This window comes from Tenebrio molitor, chromosome 8, assembly GCF_963966145.1.
Source record: "Tenebrio molitor chromosome 8, icTenMoli1.1, whole genome shotgun sequence".
Lineage (NCBI taxonomy): Eukaryota > Metazoa > Arthropoda > Insecta > Coleoptera > Tenebrionidae > Tenebrio > Tenebrio molitor.
The window spans coordinates 7,633,964-7,648,356 of NC_091053.1; the positions used below are offsets into that span (position 1 = coordinate 7,633,964).

The 14,393-nt window shown below is 34.3% G+C and overlaps 1 protein-coding gene across 1 annotated transcript; it reads right to left on the bottom strand.

Moving 5' to 3' along the window:
- Positions 1-901: 901 nt before the first annotated feature.
- LOC138136687 (alkylglycerol monooxygenase-like) lies at positions 902-10,680 on the bottom strand. The gene is made up of 9 exons (XM_069055958.1): positions 10,329-10,680; positions 5,426-5,553; positions 4,630-4,781; positions 4,463-4,566; positions 3,856-4,018; positions 3,577-3,728; positions 3,347-3,481; positions 1,501-1,614; positions 902-1,299 (listed from the first exon to the last, which is right to left on the bottom strand). The coding sequence occupies exons 1-9, from the start codon at positions 10,521-10,523 to the stop codon at positions 1,021-1,023; spliced, it is 1,422 nt and encodes a 473-aa protein (XP_068912059.1). The 5' UTR covers positions 10,524-10,680; the 3' UTR covers positions 902-1,020.
- Positions 10,681-14,393: the final 3,713 nt, after the last annotated feature.

Here is a 14,393-nt window from a genome sequence, read left to right on the forward strand (position 1 = left end):
TCAATGAAAGATGTGACACACCTGGCCGCGGAAAGAGAATAAATTTACTGGAGAAGTTATTTTATTTTCCGCCGAGTCGAATCTGAATAAAACGCTTTTCCCGGCCATTTCCCAAATTACGTTTGATTCCTCTAACAATGTTATTTTATCCTTTCTGAACCTTTGGGATGGTTTCTCGTTTTAGAAACAGAGATGTTGAAATCTTTTTAAAATGGCGCTGAACTACTTTCAACTAGGATACGATGGGATAGTTCCATGAATAAATCATAGTTGTACTTTTAGGGAAACGTTCGGATATTTATTACATTTCATAAGTTTGTTGGAGAAGATGAAAGAAGATGGGATTTGTCTCATAAATACGAAGTTCCGAGATGATGTATTAAAATATACTTTTGAGAAAAGCACCCGGTAAAAATATTCCATATACTTTACGATTATGCGTAAAGATTTTTATTTGACAATAAATTTCAACGAAAACTTCTCGTACTTATCCAATTATTGACCCACGAGTATTGAAAATGCAACTCACAATACATTTGGAACGTAAACCTCGATATGGACGCGGTAAATATCCAGCTTTACGTTTCAAATGTATTGTGGGTTGCATTTTCAATTCCGCCGTGATTCACCTTGTATAAGCTCCGAGATCATGCTTTCTTTTTTTTTCCATTAATTAGTCTTTAGCTACGGCTTTGCTCGTCTTGAAAATCTTCCCTGAAGTCTCAAACAACAATTTATTCTTGTATTAATTAAGAAAAGAAAAATTCACATCTTTCCACAACTTCCTAAGGGAGTTGTTTATATCTCCAACAAAGTCGGTCGCTCGAAGGAACACCAGAAAAATGAATTACCTATCTTAAATCAATCTCACTCTCTTGACAATAAAAAAATGAAACAATAATTGGAGTATTTCTTATTTTATTCTTGAAAATTCATTCAAACAAATCACAATAAATATTTTAATACTATAGTTATAAATAACAAACCTACAAATCTATCAACAAAAGTACATCACAATTATCAGTCAGTTCGACTTTTCATTTTGGTCGACATTTGCAAGATCTTGAAGCTTTGAAGGAGCCAGAACAGCCCTGACATCACAAAGAAAACTTCAGCCGTCAGGAGTAGAGACTCGTCCAAATCGGCAAACTCTATCCTCTGGATCGCAGTGACAAGAATCATGCAGCGAAGAACCTCGAGGATGCAAGCGTACGGAGTGTTGTCGAAAAGCAACCCGATTGACGTCAGAGATGCGATGATGTACAACACAAATACCAGGACTGTGAGAGGGTTCAAGTTCTGAAACAGAAATCGACCGTGGTAGTCGACGATTTGATGGTTTTGCACAGTTGGTAACATGTTAAAAAACGATAATAATCGAGTCAGGTGTGTCCATTATCTCGACGAGTCTCCACAGACATGTTTCAGTTAGGTAATGAAATATTCAACACGACAAATTCCAAATGAAGTTAAGTCGATAATTACAAATTTTTGACGTACCAAGTATCGAGCGGCAAGCTCTTGAAATCCGTAAACCACAACGCAGAAGTGGATGAGGAGGTAGAGGTTGCACCAGAGCGGCAACTGCACGTCGTATTTCTCCCTGGGTATCACCTGTAACAAGGAGTAAAGTGGAATAGGCTTGGTTATGAGAAAGAGAGTTCAAAAGAATTTGAGCCACCAAAACATACTCTTTAATGCATTCATAGATATTTGCGATACAAGTGGGATAAGAACATTATTAACAAACGCGTGCGAAATTTACACAGTTTTGTTGTTTGGTGTATTGTACAGTCGCGAGCAATAAATTTTGGTTGTCAAGGTCATTCTTTGATGCAATGGAAGTGAAACGGGTATAACCTCTAATAAATTCTATTTGTCTTGTCTTGTCAAGATCTTGTCAACTTTTTGGAAGTCCCAACTGGGTTAACACCGTAGCTTCTGACACATTCGCGTCATCAGCGAGATAATTGTTACTATGTTAAAATACGATATTGGGGTCATAATTTTGAATGTTTAGTATAAAGCTTTGACAATTTTTTTTTGATTGACGTTTCATTAACATTGGCCCTAATTAAGCCCGCAAAATTTGTAATTTTTGACAGCTCGCGACTGTACAAATTTTATCTACTAAATAATAACCAAGAATTTAGTGTAGTAGGTAAAAATTCACAGCTTAAATTTATTTAACAAATTGCAAAAATTATCTTATGTCAATTGTTCTTGTAGTTCAATGTTTATTAAATTAAAATTTTGATTATTGTTGTTATTACAAAAAAGCGCGCGGTAATGTAAATCCGTGTGGTAATGAAAATGCGTCCGGTAATGAAGTTCTTATCTCACGCAAAATGGGATAAGTGTTATTTATCCCACGGGCGTAGCCAAAAAAAAAATTAAGTTGTAACAATATCATTTTTATACATAATTAGGACGAAGAAACATTCGAGACAAATACAAAAAATATTCTTGATTATTAATACCGAGCGATCATTTAAAAAATAAATCGAGTTTGTTTTGGAGCCTATGCTGTAGCATGGGTTGCCATAGGTAACACGCCGACTCGATTTATTTTTTAATTGTATGTATTGAAAACGATCTAATGGTAGTGACTTTCTAAATATATTTCAAATAATAAAATTGAAACACCAAATGTCTCTTACTGAGACAATAACAAGTATTGTAAAATACGATCTTTTAGACAAATGAGAAAATAATTAAATTAAATGTGAAACTCAAAAAGAAACAATTCTGTTTTTAACTACATTAAATTGTTAATTTTCTCTGAAACATAATTAAATTTTCGAACGACGTAAATAAATAATTATTTTCTGTCTGAACATAAATAATTAAAAATAAGCATCCACCCATCTTTTCTTTATGCAATGTTTTTAAATAAGAATTTTTGAAACAAAGTCATTACCAACACTTTTTCATTGTGAATTAATGAATTTCTAATGTCCTGTGTGAAGAATTTTTGCAAAACTCTTTTTTTTAAATTAATATATTGCATAGTGTTACATACTGATAATTTTTAAAATAATTCGGCAATAACCATTACACATGTGTAGAGGTATTGGACTCTCTCATGGGCTGTGACCTTGGAATATCTTCGCGAGCGATAAAATTTGTAAATGGAAACTGAAAACGTCGCCTACTTTACATGCAAATAGATGAGAGAGAGAGACAACACTAACGTAACAAGACTATGTTTTCCGGTCGGTTTGTAGCGCCTACTTGAGACCAATATTCGTCGCAGATATGACTCATAGCCCATGAGAAAATCCAAGACCTCTAAAATATTATACTTGTCCTACTATGTAAAAATGTCACCTGAATGCTCACTTACCTTTATTTTGTCTTCGTCGAGTCCCAGCCGAGGTTTTCCTGGTTGCCAGCTAGGTCCGTAGAATATTGCAGCAAACTTGTGTTGCCAACAACTCATTTGTTTGAATTTTTGGGCAACATAAAATGTGTAAAATGTCTGCAACGTAAGTAGAAAAAAGAACATTGGTATTTTTTAAAGAAATTAGTGTGAAGTGTTGCAAAAACGAAAAAGAGGAGCTGAAAGCGACCTACCTGTAAATGGAGGATGTTGAAGGATGGCTGATTCATGACCAGTCCGTAGACAATCTCTTCATCTGGACATTCTTCGCTGAAAGTTCCAAAAAGTCGGTCCCAAATTATCAAAACGCCACCATAATTCTTGTCGAGGCAGTAGATGTTGGCTCCTGTAAAGATACAAATAAAATGATTGGATTCTTCCATTTTCCAAAAAAAAATTCTAGTTGGGGGAGTCAAGCAAGTTTGATTTAGTTCTAGATTTTGAAGTAAAGTCAAAAGGAAAAGCTTCCTCACCGTGATGGACTCTATGATGTTGGGGAGTGTTAAAAATAAATTCGAGTGGCCCCAGAGTCTTCACCGTTTTGGTGTGTATCCAAAATTGGTAGAGCAAATTGAATTGCTGATGTGTGATGAAGTGTGCGGGGGGAATTGCAAAAGCGAGGGGTAGATAAAAGATCTAAAAGAATAATAAATATCAATACAAAAGCTGAGTCAGATGCAGTAAAATAAATTAAAACTAGAGAAAAATAAGAAAGAACACAACAAAATAAAATTTTTGAAGGGAATGAAGAGCTAGAAGCCAGAAAAAATTTATGGGACAAAATTACTCATTACGTAAAGGTATTATGAAGAAAAAAATGTGAAAAAACTACTAAAAAAGATTTGGGATTTTTTCCAAAAAAACAATTTTTATTAAAAGTTTGCAAAACATGAGTTGTTCTTTTATTTTCGACGAATTCAACAAACAAATGAAGTTTAAACAATCATTTTGCCAAATTATAAAATATTTTAAAGAATACAGTGCCAATGTAGCTGTCAAGGTCGCCATATTGGGAACATGGCGTACAACTTTTCACCATATCCTAACCCTTCCAATTTGACTTTGATGTCCGATACTTACAAAGCCGCACCATCCTTGGACGAGGCTCTGACGTAGACCCACAGCGAGGTTAAATTCTTCGGAACTGTGATGGACCTGGTGCTGAGCCCACAAGATGTGAATCTCTGATGTAAAATAATTGAACAGTTTACATAAGTTGATGAAAAAAATTCTTAAAAAAAAATTACCGTGACAGGCTCGGTGTACCCAGTAGTAGCAAAAATCTACTCCAATCGCGGCCAAGTACCACGTGGCGGGTTTGTCCCAAGACAACTCCACAAGTCGAAAGTTCTCGTAAATGTAGACGTAGGCGTAGCTTTCAGCTCCGCGGAATACCAACCTGGAAGGATAAAAGAAAAAAATCATTTATATTTTAACAAGATGATTGTCGAGCTCATCCGGCAGAAATCCCACCGGAGTACGGTAACTCTCGGTAAGTATCAACACACAAATTTACATGATGTTTTGTTGCCCTTTTGTATGTTTATTACTTCCACGTTGTGCAAGGCATAAATCTTGAAGATCCTTCGCCTGCCACTAATTCAATAACAACGCTTCAGTGTGAATATTAATTTGCTTTCTTATCCTTCACTCGGCCTCACCTCGAGAGCACTAACGTCAGACAAACAATAACAACACTCTCAAATAAATATAAAAGTCATTGTAGTATTTTTCAAACCTGAACAAGACGACATTTTTGCCCAACGAGTCTCGTGTTTGCGTTAACCTCAGCCAAGCGCCTTTTAATTACTCCACATGTCAATTACGCTCGATGTAAAGTGGCACTTTCATCATTCGTTATTGTCAATTAACTCCACAGCCGACAAAAAATTAATGAAACCGTCACTTGAAAACAACAAAAAGTGCGAACCACATCATCGAGACAACGAACAGAGTAATAAACATCGATATTAACTCAATTTGGAAAATGTCACTAACTCCTTGAGACACACCGTACCGTATGCCCCAGATTAATTAACTAACCTTCCACATTCCTGGACAAGACCGTGCGATATGCTGGTCAGTCCGTCGTTCAGACGAAAAATCGGCTTTCGGTCCAACCACAGCAAGATGTTTTCCAAGAGGATGAAGACTAGGAAGTAAGGCCAAGCCTGAAATACAAATAACAAATTTACTTTGTGTTGATTGAGAGACTTAATCCTAGACGACGATGGTTTTGGGAATTAAGGAACCAGGAGATACGGGCTCAACATTCGCCGGGAGCTTAATTTGAGAAATTAAAACATTAAACATTTGCTGGGGGTTTGGGAAATATTGTGTTACATCAAGCCTGTGAGAATTTCTTTAATGCCTCGAGCTATTTGCTCTGTTTGAAATGTAAATGCGTTGTTTCTAATTAACTGGAAGAATGTATTAGACATTTTATTTACAGTTTATTTTTCGCGGAATATTGTAAAATTATTCGCATATGTAACTGAGAGCTCAAAGTGCAAAGCAGACTTTTAACAATGCAGCAAGAAAAATTGCAGTTGATTTTCCCGTGGAGTTGACTGTTCCACTCCATCGGTGCATAATGGAAACTAAATTTCTAATTTTTTATTCTTTTTGATTTAATTTATAAACTGATTTTTTAAGCTCAAAGTTGTACAATTTGGAGAAATTTTGCATCTTCGATTTTTTAATATGTCCCTACTTAAGTTCTTGAAAAATTGTTTTTTAAAAATCAAAGTTTTCAATTCTCTGAATAGTTTGTAAAATAATGTTTTCCCGATTAATTAAAATTTAAATTTGTCTATTATATGTCTTCAACACAAACTGATCAAAAAGAAAGCAAATCAAAGCCGGCGTTGCAAATTATTATCGGTCACGTCGTAGCGGAATCCTATGCAAATACGCGCTCAGTGCATGGGCGTAGACAATTTGCTACTTTATAATAAATCATACCTCATGAAGTTTTATAATTGTGCATTTTATTATTATTATCTGACAATGGACACAAGCAGCATTTTACATTCGTAAGAAAGGGTTACTTACCAGCTTTATTGTCAAACGCGACGCCACTGATAAGCAGATTTTTCGGTGAAATGTCAAAGAATCGTCAGTTTTAAAGCAACGGTGTTGATGTTAACCTTGGAAAAAAGTTTTCGATTTCGGCAAAGTTTTCTGTAATTGTAAGCAACAATATCCCAAAATAAGTGATAAAATGAGTGTTACCATTGAAAAGAATGCATTAATTATTTATAATTAATTAATTAATTAATAATAGATTTTTCGTAAGGTAGGCAATCAGTAAAACGACTGTGTATAGCAAGTATACATATGTGTACGATTAAGCTAAGATAGAGGTAGTACTTTTGATTTGTTTTCTTGTTGATCACTCTGTATGTACTTAAAAAAATTTAAATCAAGCACAAAAATAATTTAATATCTACAAATGAAGATAATATACAGGGTGTTTAAAAATTCGCGAATTCTGTAGTCCAAATATGGAAATTTAAAAAAAATCAGGACTCCCCCACAAAGATAAATTGGTCTGAAGGTGCACTCTTTGAACTGCGTTTTCCTCAAATACAGGCTGAAAAGTTCATTGTTTATTGTTATTTATGGTGTAGATGATTGTGGAAAATAATAACGTAAAACAATTTTTTGAAGAATAGCTTTACTTTGGAGTAAAAAAATCTTAAATTTTTGTAATTTTTCTCAAAAATGGAACGGCACCGTAGCTAGAATAGTATTTTGTTACTGTGCTTATATTTTCTTCAGGAAGAGCGATTTTTTTACGAGCTCTACTGGGTACTTCCGCACCACGCTCTGAATTCGGAATTCGCTAATTTTGAAACACTCTGTATATAGTCTGTTTTTTAATCAAAGAACCACAACACCGCAATTTACACTCAAAATAGAGCCGACAACATTGTACAGTCGCGAGCAATAAATTCTGGTCGTCAAGGTCATTCTTTGACGCAATCGAAAATGCTCCATTGTAAAACAGTCGTAAATATCATAACCTATTACGAGTATCATGTTGTATGACATTAATTATCATTTTTTTCTCAATTTATTGACACTTTATTGACGTAGGCATACCTAATCACTAATCAGGCAGGGAAATTTTTTAAATTTGTGACAATCTTACCAAATTTTGAAATGACATTGACGACCAAAATTTATTGCTCGCGACAGTACATTTTTGACCTAGGGTGACAAATCTCATCATATAAAAATTGAGGTTATTAAAGATACTAGTAGCGCAGCATGTTAATAAAGTTAATAAGAACCAATAACAACTAATTTGAGAGTTTAATAAATGTCTCACTTTGCGAGGCATTTTTAATAACACGTTCAAATTTCAGATGCGAGTTTGCGTACTTTCAAGGACATTAAAAATGACAGGCGTTGGCTGGTATAGCCAATAGATATCATTAATTTCTCTAAATTTAGTAAAATTTTATATCTGCAAACCTAAATCAACAGGTCGTGGTTCTTTGATTAAATAACAGACTAGTAAGACATTTATTAAATTCTCAAATTAGTTGTTATTAACTGAATATGTTGCGCTACTAATATCTCTAATAACCTCAATTTTTAATTGATCAGATTTTTCACCCTAGGTCAAAAATATACATTGTTGTCAGCTCTATTTTGGGTGTAAATTGCAGTGTTGTGATTCTTTGATTAAAAAATAGACTCTTATAATTTATTTCATTGGCTTTACAAAACTATTGGAGTTATAATAATAATACATATATCGCCTATCTTTATTCATTTATTGTAAAAAACCACAAAACTGCCCTCACTGACATTACTAACTGGTTCAAACAAAAACAATCAGGAAAATGATTTGATATTGCAAAATTTTATCAAAATATTTAAAAGATAATTATTTCATTATCATCATCATCATCATTAGACAAATACAAAAACAAACAGTTGCGAAACGATGATTTATTTTTTATAGAATATAAATGGATCGTAAACTGGTTATAGGAGGTATAGTACCTAATACTGTAAACAGGAAGAGTTTCCGAAATTTTTAGATAAACAATCTTTAATAAAAAGCTATAAATACTAAAAGATACTATTATAAGATAATATCTATGTAACATAACAACTTCTGAAGTTTTTTCCAGTATTACCAGTAAAATCCATTGGCATTAAATCCTATAATTAAACGATAAAATCTAAAATTGATGAATTAAAAAAATCAAGTGTACTCGTAGGTACTCAAACATGTTTCAAATTAGTTACGTTTATGGAATTATACTATGCGATCAATAATTATTTAGATCAAAGAAGACTGAGATTTTGGACGTATTTCCACACATGCTCTGGAATGCACGGAAATGTTTTTGGTTGCATATTCAATTTAAATTTGGAAATTTTTGCCGAAACTCGCTGAATCATTCTCCGTTATTGAAAACACCATTACGAAAGTAAGATGAAACTTTTATATTCTGAAGTAAAAACCATTTTTGCGTTAAAATTTTATTCATTGTGACCGTTGTTTGACGTTTATTAGCTGAGTTACGAGCGTACCAGATTTTCCCACTTTTCTGGTTAAAAGAATAATATTTAAAGTCAAAAGAAACTGACTTGTTTCAATATTTGTTTTCGATATAATCGTTGCTTGACAAACAAAATAATTATTGAATGAGGATTCTTTTAGTTTACGAACAGTAATTTATCGTCGATTTTGTTATAATGGAAAAAATTGAAAATAACAAACTCAACATTGACACAGGTTTGATAACAAATTTTAGAATGTTATACCTAACAATTATATTAAATTTGCTAAATTTTTAGAACGTACAATTCGTATTAACTGATTGATTTCAACAATATATGCATATTTTACAGCAACGATGTAGAATATAGCAATGCCATTTATCGACACAAGTGAAGGATCTTATTATTAGAAAATTTTAAGAAAATTAGGGGCCCCCAAGAATTTTCAATAAAAACTGACGTTTGTAGCAGTGGCGTCGCGTTTGGCAATAAAGCTGGTAAATTACCCGTTCTTACGAATGCAAAATGTTGCTTTTGTTTATTTTATATTTTCTCCATTAACAGATAATAATAATAAAATCCACAATTATCTAAAATTCATGAAGTATGATTTATTGTAAAGTAGCGTTTGAGACCACGCCCATGCATTGATCGCGTATTTGCATAGGATTCCGCTACGACGCGACCAATATTTGCAACGCCTGTGGTTCTGATTTGTTTTCTTTTTGATCACTTTGTATGTCTATTTAAAACGTTTCAAACTGCACATAATCTAATTATCTATGAACACTTATGGCATTCCATTTTTAACTTACTCATATGAAGTTATTAAATGGAGCAATAAATAGATACATAATGTAGCAATCGTGTTTCGTTTTAATAGCTTTTTTTTTGTTTAATTATAGTTAAATCACATATTATGTATTGTATGTGTCATCAAAAAATGCAATACTTTCGGAGGTCCTATTCATTTAATAGTCAGCAGTAGTAAATAAATATTATTGTAAACAAACTGCTTTCCATTTACATCAGAAAAGCAGAGGTCATAGAGATGGAAATTTCCTGAAAACAAAGTTGTTTTGATGTATCACATTTCCCGCCATTAACAAACTTGACACAATTAATTTATACGGAGGTGATAAGAAGTGGCATTCGTATTCAAATAAAAATGAATTTAAATGACAATAAGTAATACTGGCGAGAAAACAATAAAAGGAAATAATAGCCTGACGCTTTTACTCTAAATAAACATTCGTTCTGTCTGTCGGAAGGGTCGTCAAGCAGCGCATTGTTCCCATCTCTAAATTAATCATTTAAAACCCATCAACGGGGTCAACTGCCAACAGTTTATCACTTTTCGCTCCGCATTTAAAAACATAAACAACCAAAATCGCAAATTGAATTATTATCGAAGACTCACATTTCTGAAAAACGTCGGCACCTGTTCCGGCTCCCGAAACGTGGTCACTGCAGGATCGACGACGTAGAACATCCTTCCGGCTCCTGCGAGGACGTCCCAGAACCTGCCGTCCCAGGTCTTCGTTTCGTGTTCCATCAGTCTGATGAAGACCGAGGTGACGGTTTCGGTGCAGTTATTGCAGTGTGACACGTCCATTACGCGGATCAAGTGAACTCTTGGATCAGGACGAGATAGTGCAACAGACAATTCATCTGCTGGCGAAACACCAACTGGACCGATATTTTTAGACGAAAACTCGCGTCGTTACAGCCTCTCAAATGTTGGTACTTTCTCGTTTGCTTGCAAAAAACAGGAAGGCCGGCTTTATACTCCTCGTCAATGTAAACAAATTATCGGAGGGGGGACGAACAATCGAACGAATCTTATCACCTGGTCGTTTGTTTTTGTCAAGTGCGTCTTATCAAGCGAACTTGGCCTAAAAAGTGTAAGAGCTAAAGGCGTAGGTGTTAAAGGGCGCTCTAAACAGACACATGAACGAAATTTTCTACCAAACTTGAATGTGTCATTTGCAACACAGTGGCTAACGAAAGAATTTGAATAGTTATTTTTCAAGAATATTTAGGTGTATTGATAACAATGATTTTTAAACAAACACAGCTCTAAAACTTTTACAATTTATACATAGTAAAGCGGAACAGCAATTTTTAAATTTTATGTAATATGTAACAACCCTCGTTTACCCTCCAGTTTTTAAAATAAGATAAAGCTCGTCTCAGTTATTATCTCACATTTTGACTGAGCGGCTAATTTTTAGTACTTCCGGTTTGGCCGGAAATGACAGTAAGACCATTTTAGGAATTCTGAGGAAATTCTGAATGCGTTTGCACACTTTTCTTAAATTTTTTTGACATACTCGATTGTTTTCGACCTAATTTTTTTTCCAATCTAGTGTTGTGAATGACTTCAAATCATCATAACCGACATACAGAGTGATCAACAAGAAAACAAATGAGTGCTACCTCACCTTGTGTTTTATCGAAACGTCTCTCTTAGCTTAATCGTACACATACAGGGTATTATTGAAAGTTGTACAGATATTTTAACAACGCGCTACTGGTTTCATGTAGAACTCGGAAAAAATATCAAAAAAATTCTGTCAAAAAATAAAATGACATTTATTTTTTGAGCTACAATTTTTTTAAATTGTTTATAGTTTTCTACGTTGACCTACAACCTCGTAGGTAAAATTTCGGCACATTTTAAAAATACACCCTGTATATCATGTTTTATAAAATGTACGCCAATGCGAAGTAACCAATAGGAAATATGCTTTAAAATAAGGAAACCGCATTGGTGTACGTTTTATAAAATATGATATACAGGGTGTATTTTTAAAATGTGCCGAAATTTTACCTACGAGGCTGTTTAACAACGTAGAAGACTAAAAGCAGTTAAAAAAAATTGTAGCTCAAAAAATAAATGCCATTTTATTTTTTGACATAGAATTTTTTAGATATTTTTCCGAGTTCTACATGAAGCCAGTAGCTCGTGGTTAAAATATCAGTACAACTTTCAATAACACCCTGTATGTATACTTGCTATACACATTCGTTTAATTGGTTGCCTCCCTCTCGAAAAATCGATTATTGATTAATTGATTATTAATAATGAATGCTTTATCTTCAATAATAAAACTCATTTTACCACTTACTTTGAAGTAATTGTTGCTTACACTTACAGGAAACTACACTACAACAGGACCGCTAATAATTTGCAACACTTGTTAAATTGTGGAGTCTTCTTTAAGTTGTTTACGTTAAACAAAAACAAAAAAACCAGCTGTTTCGCGTCATAATAGTTGTCATGTAAATATGTATAAACTTTTCTTATCAGTTTTCGAAAAAAATTACTCATTCGACTGTTAATCGAAACTTAAGTACCCAGTATATCTTACTGGGTTAACAACGTAAAAACAAACAGCAAAAACAATGACTATTTAACAGGTATTCAAAGTTCAAAGTTCTATCCCATTTATTTAACGCCTCATCCACTTCTGAACACGCTATTTCGTCAAACTTTTTGCAGCATTGCAGACGTAATATTTCCAGATGCTCGGCGTATTCAGTTTTCCAAAATTTGAAGCGTGGCTGGTGCTCTGTTATAAAGACAATTTTTACGTAGCCCTATAAAAAGAAATATGAGGGCGTAACAACCAGCACCGAGACGGTGGGTAAGCGCTTGACGTTGTTGATTGTCATTCGGGAGGTAGCGGGTTCGATTCTCGCACCGGCCGGCCGTACTGGATCAGGTTTTTTTCAGAGATTTCCTTCAATCTAGACTGTGGACTTATAAACAGGAGGCGAATGGATGCTACAAATAACAACATCCCCTGCCCAGCACTCGACACTTCATAGTGTCCCACCCGCGGGAGACTTCTCTTAAGGAGGGGTCTCTACCGAGGTTCGCTCAGCGAAGCCGCTGCTCTCTCTGCACAACCCTTAATCATAACAGAGGCCCAGTGTTTGTTTTTTTTTACATCTGGCGAACGCGGGGACCAACGTGTAGGATCAATCGTCACAATGGCCTGTTCTCCAGACCTAACCACTAGAGATAATTGTGCCAGAAACTTACTCGTATCTCCCTTTTGTAAAAAGCCGAAATATGGTAATTGTTCACTTTAACTACTTCTGGAATTTTCGCGTTTTTTCTGGCTAGACAGCCTCAGGACGTCCTCCTACATCGTTTCCCACCAGTCAAACCTTGTGCAAATGAAAATTTTCCTTACCCTTTAGTTATACTAAGTCTTGGCGCGACCTTGACGCGACCTTGAAACACAACAAGAGAGAAAAAAAAGCCATTTGCACAAGGTTTGAATGATGGGACACGATCTAGGAGGACGCCCCGAGGCTGTCTAGCCAGAAAAAACGCGAAAATTCCAGAAGTAGTTAAAGTGAACAATTACCCGAAATATTACTATCCATTTAAGCATCCTTAGAAAAAATTGGTCCAGTCATCCTAGTCCCAATTATTCCTTTCCACGCACTGGCTTCAAACCTTTCTAGAAAGAGGTCCTGCCTCATAGTATGTAAATTTTCTTGAGTCCAATATCGAATATTCTATCTATCGAAAATGCCATCATTGGTGAACCGTAATTCATCAGAAAAAATGATGAACAACACATAATTGTGTCTTCATCAATATTATGAAGCAACCAGTCACAAGAATCCAGCTTTTGACGAGCATCATCTTCTTACAAAGGTTGATGTAATTTTTATTTAAATGAACGAAATCCATGCTCTTCAAGAATTTTTCTAACCGACGTATTACCGCTGGTGTTGCTATTTGAAAAGACAAATTTAAATATATAAAATTTCTTCACTGAAAATAAAGTTTTTATTTTTCTGTTATTGTTTACGTCGAATATAATGTTTTGAACTTATCCGCTGCACTTTAGATTTGAAACAAAAATTGGTTAGATAAAAATCAAGGAGACATAATACTCACAAAAATTAGGCAATCACACTCAGAATTTTGTCAACAGTCTGAATAGTTATTTGTGTATCAAGGCCCAAAAAGTGCATCTTTTTTGTCCGAGTCTGGGTTTTCTAGTCGAGGCGGAGCCGAGACTTGAAAACAGGCGAGGACACAAAAGGCACTTTTTACCGAGGTGCACCCAACGTTTTTCGTGTTCGTTTAGGCAAAAATTTTGAAAAACATGAATTGATTGTAAATTTTGAGGTTATCTTTGACAGATGTCAAGTTAGGTCTATAAACTGAAAAATTTATACAGTATGTCCCCGGATTGAGTTTACAAAAGGAAAAAAAAATTATTTATGCTTTTACGTAAAAACTTGAGAGGAATAACATTTTTTGCTTCATCTGAAACCCCCATTTCCGTTATTAAAATCTCAGTATTGATACACTGTATTCTTAAATTAACATTTTTTCTTAAAATTTGGAATTAATTTTTATGTTTTAAATTTTATTACAATTGGCCTGGTTTTTTGACAAACAACTTATTACTGTTTCAAAATGTTGTCTTTAGAACAAAGAATTTATTTAATC

What these genes read in the sequence shown, in the direction of transcription:
- LOC138136687 (XM_069055958.1), bottom strand. Translation starts at nt 10,523, where the DNA reads ATGGACGTGTCACACTGCAATAACTGCACCGAAACCGTCACCTCGGTC. An exon ending in CTTGTCCAGGAATGTGGAAG is followed by an intron (nt 4,782 to 5,425) that starts GTTAGTTAATTA and finishes TTATCCTTCCAG; the next exon opens with GTTGGTATTCCGCGGAGCTG. An exon ending in TCGACGAAGACAAAATAAAG is followed by an intron (nt 1,615 to 3,346) that starts GTAAGTGAGCAT and finishes TCCTTGTTACAG; the next exon opens with GTGATACCCAGGGAGAAATA.